Genomic DNA, 16,456 nt, shown 5'->3' with positions numbered 1-16,456 from the left:
GATGATGTGAGGGAAATTCTCTCTTATATAACCGCGTAACCGTGGAGCAACAAGCGCTCATGCGAGATGACTCTCACTGTCGTGTTGAGGCTCACGGCGACGCTCGGACATCTCGATCCACATGACGGCTTGTGTAACGTTTGGAACGTCGCGCCTCGGGACACAGTGAGCGCTAATCCATGGGTGAAAAAGCTCAAATTCATGGATAGAGGGCCAGGATGAGTGCAGAACCCCAAAAATAATTCCCTGATCCACATAAAGCTCTGTATAACGGCTTTTGTCATGAAAAGGAAGTGCAGGTTTACAGAGCAGGGCGCTCTGCAGCCGGAGGGCGTTACAGCTCAGAGGTAATAAAGATGTGAGCTGTTTGCGGCGCTACGCGGAGGACACGCTGGGACGCACGCGTCACTCAGAGCGCGGTGTGTTTTGGGACATCGTAGCAGCTTTACTGTCACTGATCCCTCGCTGTAAATCCTGCTGTAATGTGCTGCGTGTGTTTGTACAGCACATCATCAGTTTGTGCAGCTCTGTGGTTACGGAGCTCTCGCTGTGGTCTACAGCAGAAGGTCTGGAGATAAGCAGTTTCTGAATAGTTTAATTTAGCTAAAATATTTGACTTTGTACATTTGACTGCATTACAGTTTGAGATTTTGTATAATGTTGGTGTTTGCTTATGTGTTTATTACTATGTTTGTTATTTTCCTTATTTGTTTATTACTTTGAAGGAATACAGGACTATTTTCGCATAACCAAACTCTTTGGAGTGTTTTATTCCGCTTGTACCGCAGTGATTCGCCAACGATTAAGATGTTTCTTTCATTTATTAACAAATGACACGTCGCACATGAACAGTTTGGAGATTTAGAGAACATTTAATGTTGTGGAACTTCCGAGAGACAAGTCAGTTCCTGTTCCCACTTACGTTATAGCAGCGATAAACAGTCGTTCCCTCACCGGAGTCTCTCTCTCTCTCTCTCTCAATCAGATCACTCTCTCTTTTTCTCTCTCTCTCAATTGCATTGCTCTCTCTTTCTCTCTCTAAATCGAATCGCTCTCTCTCTCTCGCACTCTTGATCGGATTGCCCTCTCTCTTTCATGCTCGACAGGATCGCGCTCTCTCACTCTCGCATCACTCTCCCTCGCTCAATGGCATCTCATCCTCTTTCTCTCGATTGCATGGGTCTCTCTCTCTCACTCGGTTGGATCTCTCTCTCTCTCTTTCTCTCTCTCTCACACAAACACAGCTTGTCATGTTACAGAGAGACCGTAAAGCGTAAACTGCTCTGTCCTGAAGACTTTCCTGTGCTGGGAAACTTTACAAAGTCTCTGTCCATGAATGTTAAATAAACGTCTTCTAACCAAAAAAAAAAAAAAAAAAAACTTCACAGCATCAGCGATTATATGTTTTACTTTGTTAAACAACAACACTTTTAAAAATCTGTTTCTCAGATTATGTGGAAATGTGCATTACGCAAATCCCTGTGTATGAGCTGTTGCTATAGAAACAATAACATGCTATATTACAGAGTGCATTAATATAAACCTGACGTTCATGTAACAGCCGGAACTACAGTCGGAGCCACGCTGTTCTACAGAAACACTGCAAACCTTCTGCCCAGTGTGGTATAGATAAAATCATTTCATTAATTATTGGGCTTCTATTCTGAGCAAAATAATCCGACTATAATTTTAGATGTTATTGTTCATCTGCTGGTAAAGTAAAGTGTGCTCCAGTTTTGGTGCCAATGCTGACTAATCTTTAATAAAGAATCAAACATCAGCGAATATTCAGAGGGTCTGTACGCGTGCACACTGCAGAGAGTAAGAGTGATGCTCAGACTGGACATTTCTACTGAGCAAGCACACACACACACACACACACACACGCGCACACACGCGCACACACACACACACACACACGCACACACGTCATCAGCACATCATCTACACAGAATGTAAAGAAGCTCTGAGTGACACACTGACTGGAAACACTGATATGAAGACAGAAATACTGACACTCAAATATGATGCAACATACACGTGTGTGTGTGTGTGTGTGTGTGTGTGTGTGTGTGTGTGCGTCAGCCAGCTAGAGCTTTAACTGGGCCTGAAATTTGGAACTCAACCCGACTGTAGCCCGAGAACATTCTGTCTGAACTCGACCTGAACCTCGGACCAACATTCTAATCAGAATCCGATTTCCTCCAACCAGAGACGAGACATTACGTGAGGAATAAAACTCTTCGTGTCGTGCCATCGCAGGAAAATAATCAGCGATGGTGTGGTGTGACAATAACGTCGTGTTCCCGTGTGTTTTACTCCTCTTACACCACACCAACGATTATGATCACCTTTTATGTATTAAAGAATTAAACTCTACTTTTTAGCCATTTATAGTTACATTGAATGCTGCAAGACAAGTTAGTTCCTGTTCTCGCTTACGTTACAGCAGCTATAAACACTCGTTCGCTCACCAGCCTCTCTTTATTCTCTCTCTCTCGAGGTTAATAAGGCAATAAAACGCAGCTGGTCTCGTAAAGCGTAAACTCCTCTGTGCTGAAGATGTCGGAAAAATTACAGCTTTATCTCTGACTGATACAAAGCACCGACACTGGAGACTCCTTCCCTGAATGTTCAATAAACGTCACCTTACAGAATATCGTCGATTACACTTAGTTTATTATTAGTAATATAGAGAATTAATCAACGCCTTCTGACCAATCAGAATCCAGAATTCAGTATGTATGATTATAAAGAGTATTTGTAACACTAGGTTTAAACTCAGAGGGATTTCTGAATGTCTTCTTCAGCAGCTTTTAGGATTTTACTCGGCTACGTTTTGCCGTACTTTACTCGGATGCTATCAGACGTGTGGATCGATGTGTCCTGGTTCCTCTGTGATGCATCAGATTATCCTTCACAGGGAGGAACTTAACCCCGCTCAGCCTCTCGCTTTAAACCGATCAATGCGCTGTAAGAAGAGACTGGTCCATTTACTGCTGCTGTTTGTTGAGCGAGAGCAGCACCTAGTGGTTAAACCGCGCATCACACCCACAGTTTCGCTTTTGTTTAATTCACTCAGGGGCTTGAAAGACTTTTCTAACAAAGACGACACTCACTCCAGAGCTTTTCTACCCTTCTGAGAGGATGACTTGTGACGTCTTATTTAATAACTCACCTTTTGAGCGCCACTGAAAAGAGAAGTGTGTGTTAACATTACGCTAGAGCTCACGCTATTATTTAATTCACTAGAGAGTCACAGATTGTCAAAGGAGACAAAAAATAATGTCATCCTTTGATCCTTTGATGCGTTTTGGCTCTACAACACCCTTTTATTTCTGGTAACAGACTCCATTTTAGGTAAAATGATAATACAGTCATTCTCTCTCTCTCTCTCTCTCTCTGTTATAAAGGTGTTGTGCTTTTAACTGAGTGATTATGTATGGTTTATAACCTCACAAGGAGAGACGTGAAGCTAGCTGCTGAATTCTGGATTGTGATTGGCCAGATGATGTTGATTAATTTTCTATAACAGCAGCTCTGACAGTAGTGCAGCTGCAAATCACAGGTTTATATTAACGCGCTCGTTCTAATGTTATCGTTTCTATAGTAACAGCTCATTCACATGGACTCGTACAGCAGACGTGCTCTGTGAACCTAACATTCATGGAAGGAGTCTCCAGTGTCGGCGCTTTGTAACAGTCAGAGCTAAAGCTAAAGCTTTCCAACATTTTCAGGACAGAGGAGTTTACAGGAACTAATTCCTGTTCTCTCTCACACACACACACACACACACACACACACACACACACACACACATTAAGTGCAACTATAAACAGATAAAAAGTATGACTTTCATTAAACAAACAAACAAATGTATTCCTTTTGCATACTGCTGTGGTATAAGAGGAATAAAACACAGGCTGCTTCTTCGGGATAGTAACAGTGACGCCGCGCTTCATCGCACCACACTGGTTGTTGATTATTTTCCTATAGCAGCATGACACAGCGTGGTTTATTGATAAGTAGCAGCTGTTAGGTAAGTGTAAATCAATCCGCCCGATGTGTCTCACGTTTAATTCCTCTGAGTGCTTTAACCTGTAGACTTCCTGTACTCCGGTCTGCTTTATTCCACAGGAGATCCATCTGCGTCTGATCCAGGCTTCCTTTCACTGATAAGAGATCTGCCTGCGCTTTCTGCTACACGTTACGTGCTAGTGTTACACGAGTGCACTACGCTTGTTGTAAAGAGGGTCAGAATAAGTGAAGTAGTCTCTCTGTATCTCTCTCTGTATCTCTCTCTCTCTCTCTCTCTCTCGCTTTCTTTCAGCCTCTTGCTGTACGACTCCCTCAGCACTACATTATAAACACGTTCTCTGATTAGATGATCGTCAAAAACAGCAAACCTTTCCGGTTTTGCAAATAGAGCTACGAAGTTCGCCAAGGACAAGGTAAATAACGCGAGTTTCTCATTAATAAGCATCGTCACTGCAGTCAAACATGAACTCACCCTGTCACATGACCGGAAACGCTACAGTCAAGATCACACTCAAGTGGGAAAAGCTGCGACACTTAGCCGACTCATAATGCAGATAAATGGATGTTCGTATATTTGACATCCTTGTTAAATTTTTAATAAGGCAGTGATGGTGATTTCCGACGCCACTCGCTTTTGGTGCTCTGAAGCTCTAGCAGGACGTCGTTTAATTTAATTTCAGAGTTTCTTAGTATTTGGTACGACTGCTTTTTTGCTTTAATAACAGTGTGAACTCGATGTGGCACGGACTCTACAAGTTTGCGCAAATCCTCATGATCCATTTCAGAACAAATCCTTCGGAGTGTTGTCTGATCACACGCTTCAGTAAATGAGATTAGGCACGAGGAAGATGTGATGTTTAGTACAAAGCAGTTAACATGCTCAGTATCACGCATTTGCTTACATTTAAACAGGGACCTAGAAATAGTGCAGAATCTTCTATATTAAATATTGACAATATACTTTGTTTTAAATATTTCAAAATTCTAAAACCTTCTTGTTTATTTCCAAGTTTAAAAGGAAAAAAAAAAAAATCTCAGCTTTTCAATGTGGTCTCAGATCTTTAGACCCCAAAAGTCTGAGACCATATTGAACAGTCACCGTCCACTTTATTAGGAACACCTGTACGCCTGCACATTTATGCAGTTATCCAATCAGCCAATCATGTGGCAGCAGCACAATGCAAAAAAAATCATGCAGATGCAGGTCAAGAGCTTCAGTTAATGTTCACATCAAACATCAGAATGAAGAAAAAGTCTGATCTCTGTGACTTTAACCGTGGCATGGTCATTGGTGCCAGATGGGCTGGTTTGAGTTTTTCAGAAACTGCTGATCTCCTGGGATTTTCACACACAACAGTCTCTAGAGTTTACACACAGAATGGTGCGAAAAACAAACCAGTGTGTGAGCAACAGTTCTGTGGGTGGAAACGCCTTGCTGATAAGAGCGGTCAGAGGAAAATGGCCAGACTGGTTCAAGCTACCAGGAAAGACAGAGTAACTCAAATAATCACTCTTTAGAACCGTGGTGAGCAGAAAAGCATCTCAGCATGCACATCAAACCTGGAGATGGATGAGCTACAACAGCAGAAGACCATATCGGGTTCCACTCCTCTCAGCCAGGAACAGGAATCTGAGGCTATCATGAAGATTACCCAAAAAATTACCTTGGCTGACAGGAGTGGAACCTGATCTTCTGGTGTTGTGGTGTGCATTCTGAGATGCTTTTCTGCTCACCATGGTTGTAAATAGTGATTATATGAGATACTATATCCTTCCTGTCAGCTCAAACCAGTCTGGCCATTCTCCTCTGATCTCTCTCATCACCAAGGTGTTTCAGCCTGCAGATCCTCCGCTCACAGGATGTTTTTTTGTACCATTCTGTATAAACTCTAGAGACTGCTGTGTGTGAAAAGTTTCTGAAAAACTCAAATCAGCCCATCTGGCACCAACAACCATTCCATGGTTAAAGTCAGAGATCACATGATGCGAACATTATCTGAAACTCTTGACCTGTATCTGCATGATTTTTTTTGCATTGTGCTGCTGCCACATAACCTGCTGATTAGATAACTTCATAAATGAGCAGGTGTACAGGTGTTCCTATTAAAGTGGACTGTGAGTGTGTTAGCTAATACTAAAAATTATGAACAATTAGCTACTCATACCAGCGGCCAGAAAGCATCCGTGTCAATAGAGAGAAGGACAAAAACAAAAACAAACAAACAAACACAAACAAACAAGAGATAAAACGTTACATAAACAAGGACATTAGCAAGTGTAGTTTTGTCAGACTGCCATCGGCTGCACAGCGTTTGTCAGCAGATGCCTGTATATCACAGAATGCCCCGGGTTTCGCTCACTGCTTGCTAGCTAAACGGTAGCTAGATTGAAATTCGACTCCACACGCGTACATGTTTCAGCAACGGAGCTCAGTCGGACAGCCAGTGAGAGGAAACGCCTCTTCTAGGACGATTAATTTACTTAATTAAATTGCGTACATGAGTTCCACATGAACGAACTGCGTTTTATTAACACAATTTGTTTTCGTACATCAAATATGATTGGATCAGGTATTTTCAAAGTCCTGAATAAAATTGCTCACTGCGGCGTAGAATCGAACCCGAGTCGCTGTTGTAGCGAGGTTTCCGCCGCACCATTCTACCGAACACGCTTTAATCACGTTTCTTCTTTCCCGTCAGAGCTAACATCCTCGTGAGATGTCATGACATAACTGGATCACGTCAACGTACTACGTGAACGGCTCATGCTCACTGTACGTAATTCAAACTGGCAATTCACGTTTCAATGAGAAATATTTATGTAAACTATACGTAAATGTGACTGACCACATATTCTCTTTTTTCTCCAGCGTGGCTAGATTCCTCACACTTGCACATTTCGACAACCTGAGTCTCTCAGTCAGAGAGAGAAAATCCCTTTTCTAAAAATGATCTACTTGCACCAGCGGCCAGAATGAGTCCGTGCCAATAGAGAGAGGGACAAAAAGCAAAAACAAAAAACCCAAAAAAAAGAGAGAGAGAAAACGTAAGATAAAAAAACAACAACAACAACAAAAAAAAAAAAGCTGATGACGGTTATAACAATTTTAAAAAGTTGTTTCGATAGCTCACACACAATCTCCCAGGTGCTACTGATGTGTCTGCATCTGATATTCTTCTGTCAAAAATAATTTAGCTGAGAACGTTTAAAAGTAAACATCAACAAATTGTGAACTGCAACAGTAAATATCTGAACCATTTCTGCATGACTGGATCTTGACCAAACTTTGTGTAATTTTACTTCGGTACCCAGAACTGACACCGGATCGCCGCATGGCGCTGGACGAGCGCCAGAGCAAAACGCTTCCGAGTGACTGCTGTCCCTGACACACGACACCGGCCGAGGCTTTAACCTATCAAACATTAATCCTGAAACCACAATGCAATTAATTACATTAACTGCGTGCAGGGAGCGGGATAAAGGTGTCACGCAAAACAAAGCAATTTCTTTTTCCGCCACGGGTAAAATAAAAACACGATGTTGCACAGGAGACAAGCTGCGTGTTATCTGAGCATCTCCATCTGCACTTTGCCTCAGAGACCTAGCTGCCCTTCTCTCATTGTTGAACAAATATACCAGCGACCTAGATGATGAAAATAAACCCAGAGCTGGCAGCGTGGTGTGAGGGGGAACAAGCTGACTGCGGGAAAGTGTTACACTGCAGCGAGAGTGCTGCAGATGAGCACTTCAACACGAGCACAGGTGCAGTGAAACGATCAACCTGTTGCTGGACTGAAAGAGGTACTTTACATCGAACCGAATGCAGTGACTCCATTAAGATGTGTGTGAAATCACTGGTTTAAATCCTTTAACGGCTCTCTGGAGTCTAAAGCATGAAGGCAGAGCCAGACTGGCGAGCGCCGAGCCCGAGCACGTTGTACGACTTCCTCTGACGTCGCCGTCAGACCCGAGCCCTTACCTGTACTTCATTCCCGTCTGGAAGGACACGCACTCCTCTAACGTCAGGCCGTTCATCTTGAGAAAGTCCTCCATGTTCTTGACATGTGCGGCGGCGCGTTGCTCCCTGAGCCGCTGGAGCTCGGTTTGGTTGGTTGTCTGTCTTGGGGCCTGGTTGAGCCCCTGGTCCGAATGGTAGCGGCTGATCCCGCTCCGTATGCTCTCGCTGTAGGACATGGACAACATCCTTCCTCCTCCTCCACCTCCTCCACCTCCTCCGCTGCTGCTGCTGCTGCTGCTGCTCTTGCGCACGCCGCTTCCCGGCCCAGCCGGTTTGGGGATCTGCAGGGTTTTCAGAAGCGAAGGTGGATGTGCGCGCGTCTTACACCACGTACCCGCCCACGAGCATGGCCCAGCCCCATCCTCCTCTCTCTCTCTCTCACACACACACACACACACACACACACACACACACACACACACACACACACAAGCTCGGGGAATCTGGGACCAGGACGGAGTCGGGTTCAGCCACGGCCTTAAATAGCACAGGCCTTAGAGAAGCGGGGAGAAAAGAGGCAGTAAAGTGGCCATGCAACTTGTAATCAAAGCTGATCTTGCTCCTCCTTCTTCTCACACACACACACACACACAATATAAGTGGCAGAAAAGGGGCACAGGAGGGTAGAGACAAGCGCTGGGTGCCACACAGTTGGCAAAACGGTAATCAATGCGGACAGCGATGCGCACCGGAGATCACCCGGAGGAGGTGGATGGGAGCAGACGATCCGAGTGAACAACTCAGCAGGAAGCGAGCCTGTAGCTCATCACTTTAAATCCTGTTAAAACTTCCTACTAACTCGTCGCAAGCAAGGCATTCCAGCCGTCAGTGTAACGGCATTACAGCGCAAAAAATTATTAGTTCAAATTCTTTCAAGTTTATTTAACCTTCAACATTCAGTGTGAAAACAATGCATCAGAGCAGAACCTAGCAATAATAAGTTTAGCAATAATAATTAACTGGCAATATTTTCTAACCATGATTACACCCTGGTTTGGGAATGTATATCTTTTCAGGTATTTAAAGCAGACAAGTGTATCACAAAATTAACCAGGTAAGTTTATTAAACATTAGTTTTAATCATCAACTAATACTGTATACTACATTTATTTTAGTCACATTACCATGTACTTGAGAGCAATTTTATTTTTTTTTTAGAAACTTACATATACACACATTATTCGATGGTCATTTATGTTAAGAAAAGAAAATAATTCAAGAGTCTGTGACTTGAATTTAAATTCAGCATTTTTAGATCCAAAGAGCCTCAATTCAAATACACCGAAGTAACAGCGCTGCATTCCCATGTTTCCGAAATACAAGCCGGCTTAAACTTTTCGTCTAACTCTCCGCATCCATTACGCTTATTTTTTCATTTACAGATGTGTATTGATCCTGTGAAAGTGTGCTGAGTGCTGTAAGAGCAGGCTTCTCTCCGGCGGATCTCTTTTTTTTTGTGGGTCACACGAGCTTCAACACCGCGCTGCAAAATCAGCAGAAAGAGTCTAAAATAAACCGATCCACATCTTTCAGCTCGACTTCTTCACACGCTCGCTGTGAAATACTAAACGTTCCTTGACGCCTTAATTCAATAATAATAGAAGTAATTTCTCTACACTTCAGCTCAGGAACGCTGCAGGAACATGCGATAAAAAACAAAAGCGTGGCAGCACACAGGGACGAGGTAGGGAAGGAGGAACACCCGCATGCACGCCAGCACCAGCGACGCTCAAACCCTGAGCGAAACTCACCCGAGGTCTTGGGGGTCTGCTCATGAACGAGGATTACGGGTTCCACTCTGGCCTTATAAACTCCAACTGCAACCAGCAATGCAGTGATCCACCCAAACTGGGAGTGTCTTACTAGCAAGCTGTTAAACCAATTAGCGAAGGAAAGCGTATCATCCTCCCTCGCTCTGTCCATCATCATCATCATCATCACCATCATCCCCCCACCTTCCCCTGTTAGATTCCATGAAGGAAATCCATTTGTGTCATTTGTAGAGAGAGAGAGAGAGAGAGAGAGAGGGAAAGGGAGAGAGAGAGAGAGAGAAAGAGAGAGGGAAAGGGAGGAGAGAGAGAGAGAGAGAGAGAGAGAGAGGGAGGAAATCTTGTTTCTGCAAACCACAGCAAATATTATCAGGTCTAAATTATTCAGAGGCTTTTGTACTAAAAGCTTTTCAGTTCCTTTTATCTCAGTGTGTAATGAGGCCTGTGTGAGGAACTTGTTTCACTCTTTCACTTTGAAATTTTTCACACACACACACACACACACACACACACACGGCTGTATTACTTAACATGACGGTACAATCTTAATTAGTGCAGCTTTAATTACTTTGATCCGGATTCTACGGGGTTCATCATGTGCTTTGGGAAATTCGTTAAAAAAACGAATCCGATATGAAAACGCGCAGACGGACAAATGAGTTGTTACCTACTGAAACACTCATCCCACTAAAATCCACACCTCCATCCCGAATGAAAAATGCTGCATTCAACTAAAACTTCGACTAAAAGAAAACGCTCCTCGACTTCGGCAAGTGACGTCAAATCAAAATGGCCGCTCACAGCATGAAGGGTAAACACGGCAGCACTTCTTTTCCTTTAAACGAGTTACACTGTATATAGAAGTGTTACCTTTAGATTAATCAACATACCGGCATATTCACTCGGCACAGTTAGTTGGCTAGTTTGTTACTAGCAAAAGATGAACACAGAGGCGTCCGTGGTCTCTCTTTTTTTCCCGACTTTGTAGCTTGAACACACAGAGGTGTAAAAAGACATCATTCCAAGCGTTCCCGTTTCCGAGGGAAGTCAAATGCGGGATACGTTTCAGACAAACTATTAAATGAAGTAATAATAGTTTAAGCCCCTGACTGACTGATTAACTCTTTGTTCGTCGGTGAAGTGTAAATGTGACGCACTTTTCTTTTTTTTTTTTTTGAAGTGATGTCACACAACGAGCAGGAGATCTTCATGCATCATCCTCTGGAAGCAGTCGGAATATTTGATGCTTTATAAAAGAGATTTCAATAAAGAAAGAGAAGAGCTTAAGGAGACTGTTCCTTATGGCGAATCAAAAACTATTAGGACGCACGAGTTGGACTCGTAAGTGTTAAAATGTCTTCTAAACTCCACAGCTGTCTGTAGTCTGGAGTCCAAGAGAGAGAAATTGGTCTGGCTCTCGGGGTGGGAGGGGCATACGCTCTCCCCTCTGTCAATCACAGCAACGACAGCCAATCGTCAGTGTCTGTGAGCTCATGTATGCGGAAGAGGGCAGATAGCACTTTCCTCCGAGTGAGTTATGCCGCCCTGCATTTTGAGCCAAAAAGACGTGGCTTTAGTTTCAAAAGTTTTCCAAAAATTACTGAGTGAAGAACTTTTTAAATCACTTGAAAAACTCACTTGGAGAGCATTTGGATTTGTCTCTTTACTTTTCCAAACATTACTGCTGATGTGTTTTGTTTTTCTTTTTCTTCCTGGGATCTCAGCGTTGTTGGTGTGTGTAGTAAAAGAAATGATTGAATCACTGAGTCACAGTGAAGGACGTTAACTCAGGTTTTAGCATTAAAAGAGGGGAAAAAAAAAAAGACACAAAAACAAAACTACAATAATTTGTAGTGGTGGGTGTGGCCTAAAACGTCACGGCTTCAGTAAGAGCTTTTTCCTGGTCAGGGTGGAATCGTGGCGTCTATCCCGGGAACGCTGGACGTGAAGGGGACACCAATCTGTCTCAGGGCACCGAGGCGGTCTTTTCCGCCCCGGGGCAATTTAGAGTCATCGATCCACCTACATGGACTGTTTTAGAGAGGTGGGAGGAAACCGGAGAACCCGGAGAGAAAAAAACAAAAAAACACAGACGTTCAAAGGAAGCACAAGTCTGATTAGACAACTTTTTAACAGCCTCAAGTAAAGGAAAGTGTAAAAGCTAGGAAGGTGATGTGTTTAAAAATTTATTTTCAAAATCACTTATTGTATTACTGAACAGATGAGAGCAGAGCTCGCAGAGATAAGAGCCCAGTCCATTCCCATCAGGATTCACCTGCCCTTCTCAAGCAAGTGAACAAATGCAGCAATAATTCCTCAGGACTCAAGGCTCACTAGTTGTAGATATGACAAAAAAAAATTATATATATATATAAAATCACCACGATTCCGGAAAGCATTTCTATGATACATGATGTATATCACGATTTTGATACTGAAAGGGGAAAAAAAAAAAACAGTTTGATGATTTATTTAATGCCTCAAAAAATAAAATTTCATTTTTATACATGTACAAAAAATTATTTATACAAAATAACTAATTATTTATTTAATACTGAAAAAGGTGAAAAGAAAAAACATTTTTAAAAAAAGTAACATCTGACCATTTAAAAGATTAAGTACTAAATTTTCAGCTGCTTCCAGTCAGTTTGTAATTATTAAAAAAATAAATAAATAAAAAGATATCACGATATCTCAGAAAAACGTGTTGAGACGTAAATTATCACAAAAATTACGTGGTTGAATACTCGATTCTGATTGGTCAGAAGGTGCGTGTTATTTTCGCGCAGACAGTACTCCAAAGTGTAGCATGAACGACTGGTTTATATGAATGTGCTAATTAATATAATACGTCATCGTTTCCATAGTAACGGACGTCAGCACAGGAAAGTCACACAGAGAGAGAGAGAGGCGGGTGAGCGAGTGATCGTTTATCGCAGCTATTGCGTAAGTGAGAACAGGAACTAACTCGTCTCTCAGACGTTAAATCTTAACTATAAACAGTTAAAATGTGCGACATGTCGCTCGTTAATAAATTAAACATCGTCATCGTTGGCAAATCGCTGCGGTAGAAGTGGAATAACACGCTTGGATACACGCTCGCCCAGCCCTGATGCTTACGTGTTTTTTATTTCCTTAAAAACTCTTCCTTTAAAAAATAAAAAAACATACTATTTGAGTATTTGAGCCGTTATTCCACAAAATATTTCAAAACTGAAATAGCCCTGCTGCGGACGTTTTCCAACAAACTCTAAGAACAAATCAAATCCACGAACGCAAATAATCGTAACGTATTATTAACTTGCGTAACTTAGAACTCGAGATTGTTAAAATCAGAGAATGTTACGCTAAACGTCCGTACTGAAGCTACACGAGTCTCGGCAAACAAGTGAACATTCGATCCCCGACAGAATCTCCAGTATTAAAATTCAACCCATCGGATCCTGCAGGGCTGAAGGAATAACAGAAAGGAGCTAATCCTCCTTTCCTGACACTCACTCACACACACACACACACACACACACACACACACACACAGACACACACACACTCCATATACGGCACATCAGCAGTGTGATCGATTTCGGTCTAAGCTAAAGCTATAGGATGTCAGCGGGACACTTTGAGCTTAAAAGGCAAGAAATGTGCGAGGCAGTGAAATCAAAATTCAATAAAGAACTCATTTACCCCGCCACCTGCCCCGGATCTCTACAGTCAGGGGTTTTAGAGCCCCATCAGCGTAACACTTCCTTTACCTCACCCCATCCATTACCAAATAAATAAATAAATAAATAAAATACAATCCTTCACTGAAACGAAAAGAACAGGACGCTACGGATTCAGAGCACACGCTTCAGAGAAAGTAATACATTAATTACAAAAAAAAAAAAAAAAGTCCAGGGAACTTTACAAGTATAATCCTTTATTAAATTCACAATCCTCAATAATATATTTATACTCGAAGGACATGTTTTCAATTTTAAAATATCACGATGAGCAAATTTAATCATACAGCTCTGTTAAAAAATAAATACATAAATAAATATCGCCACCATTTCCAGTTTAAGGACAGTAGGATAATGATTCCAGCTCTGCAGGCGCAAAAAAATGATTCTGCAGTTCATGCGTAGTAAACAGTAAACAGTAAACAAAAACAAACAAACAAACAAACAAACAAATGGCAGCCAGTTTGTCCCAAAGCTACATCCCTAAAACACACCTGAATGCCAGCGGAAAAAAAAGGCAACACTGTAAAAACAGTATCTTACTGAGTGTCTATAATAATAATAATAATAAAAAGAAGAATCTAATATTTCTTATTATTAGTATTATAATTCAAATATAAGATTATTTAGCCTGTTTTTAAACACTCTTACTTATTTCAAGCTATAAAGTGTTTAATATTAATTTATTGACAGGACATTTTGTTTCTTTCTAATAATAAAAAAGAAATTAGAAGAAATATCTGCAAATTTTTCAAGCATGAAATTAGTAAACATCATTCACTCACTATAATATTAATAATTTTTTAATATATAAAGTATAAAGTATATAACCAACAGGAAACACTACACAAATCTGACTATATTAAAGATATTTCCAGTTGGTAAGATTCATTGATTGATTGATTGATTGATTGATTGATTGATTTATTTTAAGCGAACACGTAGAGATGCCTCGGAATGTCAGTGATCCATATTTGTGTTTTATTTTCCTGGTTTTCCCTCCTGGATTACGGAATGATCTCAGGAAATCAGGTTAATCGTGAGTCCGAAAGCTCGCGCGCCACCGATCGATCGTTGATTAAACCGTAACTGATCGCAGGTTTGGTCGCAATCCACGACCAAACTCCGACCTACTGCATTTTAATATTCATAAAAACACAAATAAATTCCTGAAAATTACACGAGCACAAGATGAGGAATTGAGAGAAAGAGAAAAAAAAAAAAACTTTTTGTAATGTGGTGAGAAATAAAGAGAGAGATTGAAAGAGACGCAGCAGCGAATCAAACTGCAAAACAGAGAGGTACCTGTAGAACTGCAGCTGTCGCTTGGGGCTCCCGTAGCGCGCGCTGAGGCCAGCAAGAGAAATGGAGAGAAAAGAGAGGGAAGGTTTAATACAGCAGCAGGAAGAAAAAAAAAAAAAAAAAAAGAAAGACAGAAGAGCGAGTGATGCAGACGTCGTACATGAAAACTCCACCACTGTAGGATTAACGTCAAGCTGAGTGACGCTGGAACATCGAGCGTTACAAGCATGCACCTATAGACCCCACTGTGCTCCTGAGAGAAAACAGGAGCGCGCGACCTGGCTGCAAGAAGACCCGAGTTGCCTAGCAACCAGACACTAGCTCTGACGGTTGCAATCTGACTGAAGCTAAAACTAGCTAAAACCTTCTCCACTTATTATTATTATCCATCTCATAGAAACTGCGAGCGTTTAAACTTGAGAGAAATTTAATAAGGCGTCTCGATGCTTACGACTTTGTTGTTTGTGGCCAGGTTTAAGATGTTTTTTTTTTTTTTTTTTTTTTTTTTTGATTATGACTTCGAGGACGTCGTCGTTGCGACGTGGTGCTGCGCAAAAACAAACGCCATAAACTCATTTGTACAAAGCTGAACAAATTTAGCTAGCTAAATGTGTCCACTATAGACAACCCCTTAGGAAGATCTCGCATTAGCTAGCTATTTAACCAAGCTACGTCCTGTAAGTCTGTTAAAGCAATGAGGCGTGTTCGCTAACTAGCAAGCTAAACTTCGTAAAGTCTTAGTTAGCGTAACTTCACTGATATGATACTTGGACTACTACTCAGTAAAGACGGCGCTTTTCGGAAAATGGTTTGGAAAGGCGTTCAATTCGAAGGCGTGCGGAAAAAAACAAAACAAAACAATGTGTTTATGAAAATGAATCTAGCTTCCAACCGCATTTTATAAAAACAAATTCTGGCTCTCACTCTGGGGTCTATAGTGCAAAGAAAACAAAACAAAACAAAAAAAAAAACAGCAGAGTTAAAGAAGAGAAAGAAAAACTACAATTTAAAGACAGACATTTCAAAGTATGCAGGAGAGACGACGTCTGCGCGCACATCTGGAACGTTTTAAACCAATTCGCCGTCATTAAGCAGTTTATTATCCTTCAGTTTATTAAAGGAAACATCTAAAAGCATCATAAACGGGCCATTAGACGTGGTCTGAGCCGCAAGCGCACCTGAAGCGCTGCACAATGCTGAAAGCACTTCTCGGAAAGCACCGTGATGACGGCTTGGAGCTCCAGCACCACCTGCTGTACGCGGTGAGAACTGCGAGCCCGAGTTCCTCATCAGCACGTTGACAAGAAATCATAAAAATCAGCCACTACAAGAACCTGCTGGAATCTCGTCTCTGTCCGAGACTAGACGCTTTAGTTGTTAGTTATTTCAATTGCTTTATAAATATTGATGAAAAGGTGATGTGAACGTGTTTAACATTAGATTAATCGGTCATTCCCTGCCCGTGTAATCAGACACGTCACTGTTTGACCAGCGTTCTTCTTCACTGGTCTGTGACGATGAGAGAGAAGCGTCTGGATGAGGTTGAGATCGGCTCCTCGCGGCCGACTTTTTTAACTTTAAAACCTGATGCTTTACACGACGCA

General features: G+C 41.8%; 1 protein-coding gene across 4 annotated transcripts in view; it reads right to left on the bottom strand.

The window, feature by feature from the left end:
- The window catches only part of kcnab2a (potassium voltage-gated channel subfamily A regulatory beta subunit 2a), a 97,395-nt gene that overhangs the window by 47,498 nt on the left and 33,441 nt on the right, over nucleotides 1-16,456 (bottom strand). For 2 of the 4 annotated variants that reach the window (XM_026932662.3, XM_026932664.3), the window contains one exon: nucleotides 14,856-14,897. The exons of 1 other annotated variant lie outside the window; for it this stretch is intronic. In XM_026932662.3, the coding sequence (XP_026788463.1) occupies nucleotides 14,856-14,897 (42 nt within the window). Of the gene's footprint in view, nucleotides 1-8,017; nucleotides 8,315-14,855; nucleotides 14,898-16,456 lie in introns of those variants that run through there. One more of the 4 variants, XM_026932665.3, reaches the window with a different exon arrangement.

Source organism: Pangasianodon hypophthalmus, chromosome 20 (assembly GCF_027358585.1).
Source record: "Pangasianodon hypophthalmus isolate fPanHyp1 chromosome 20, fPanHyp1.pri, whole genome shotgun sequence".
NCBI lineage: Eukaryota > Metazoa > Chordata > Actinopteri > Siluriformes > Pangasiidae > Pangasianodon > Pangasianodon hypophthalmus.
This window is presented reverse-complemented; position numbering and strand designations above follow the sequence as displayed.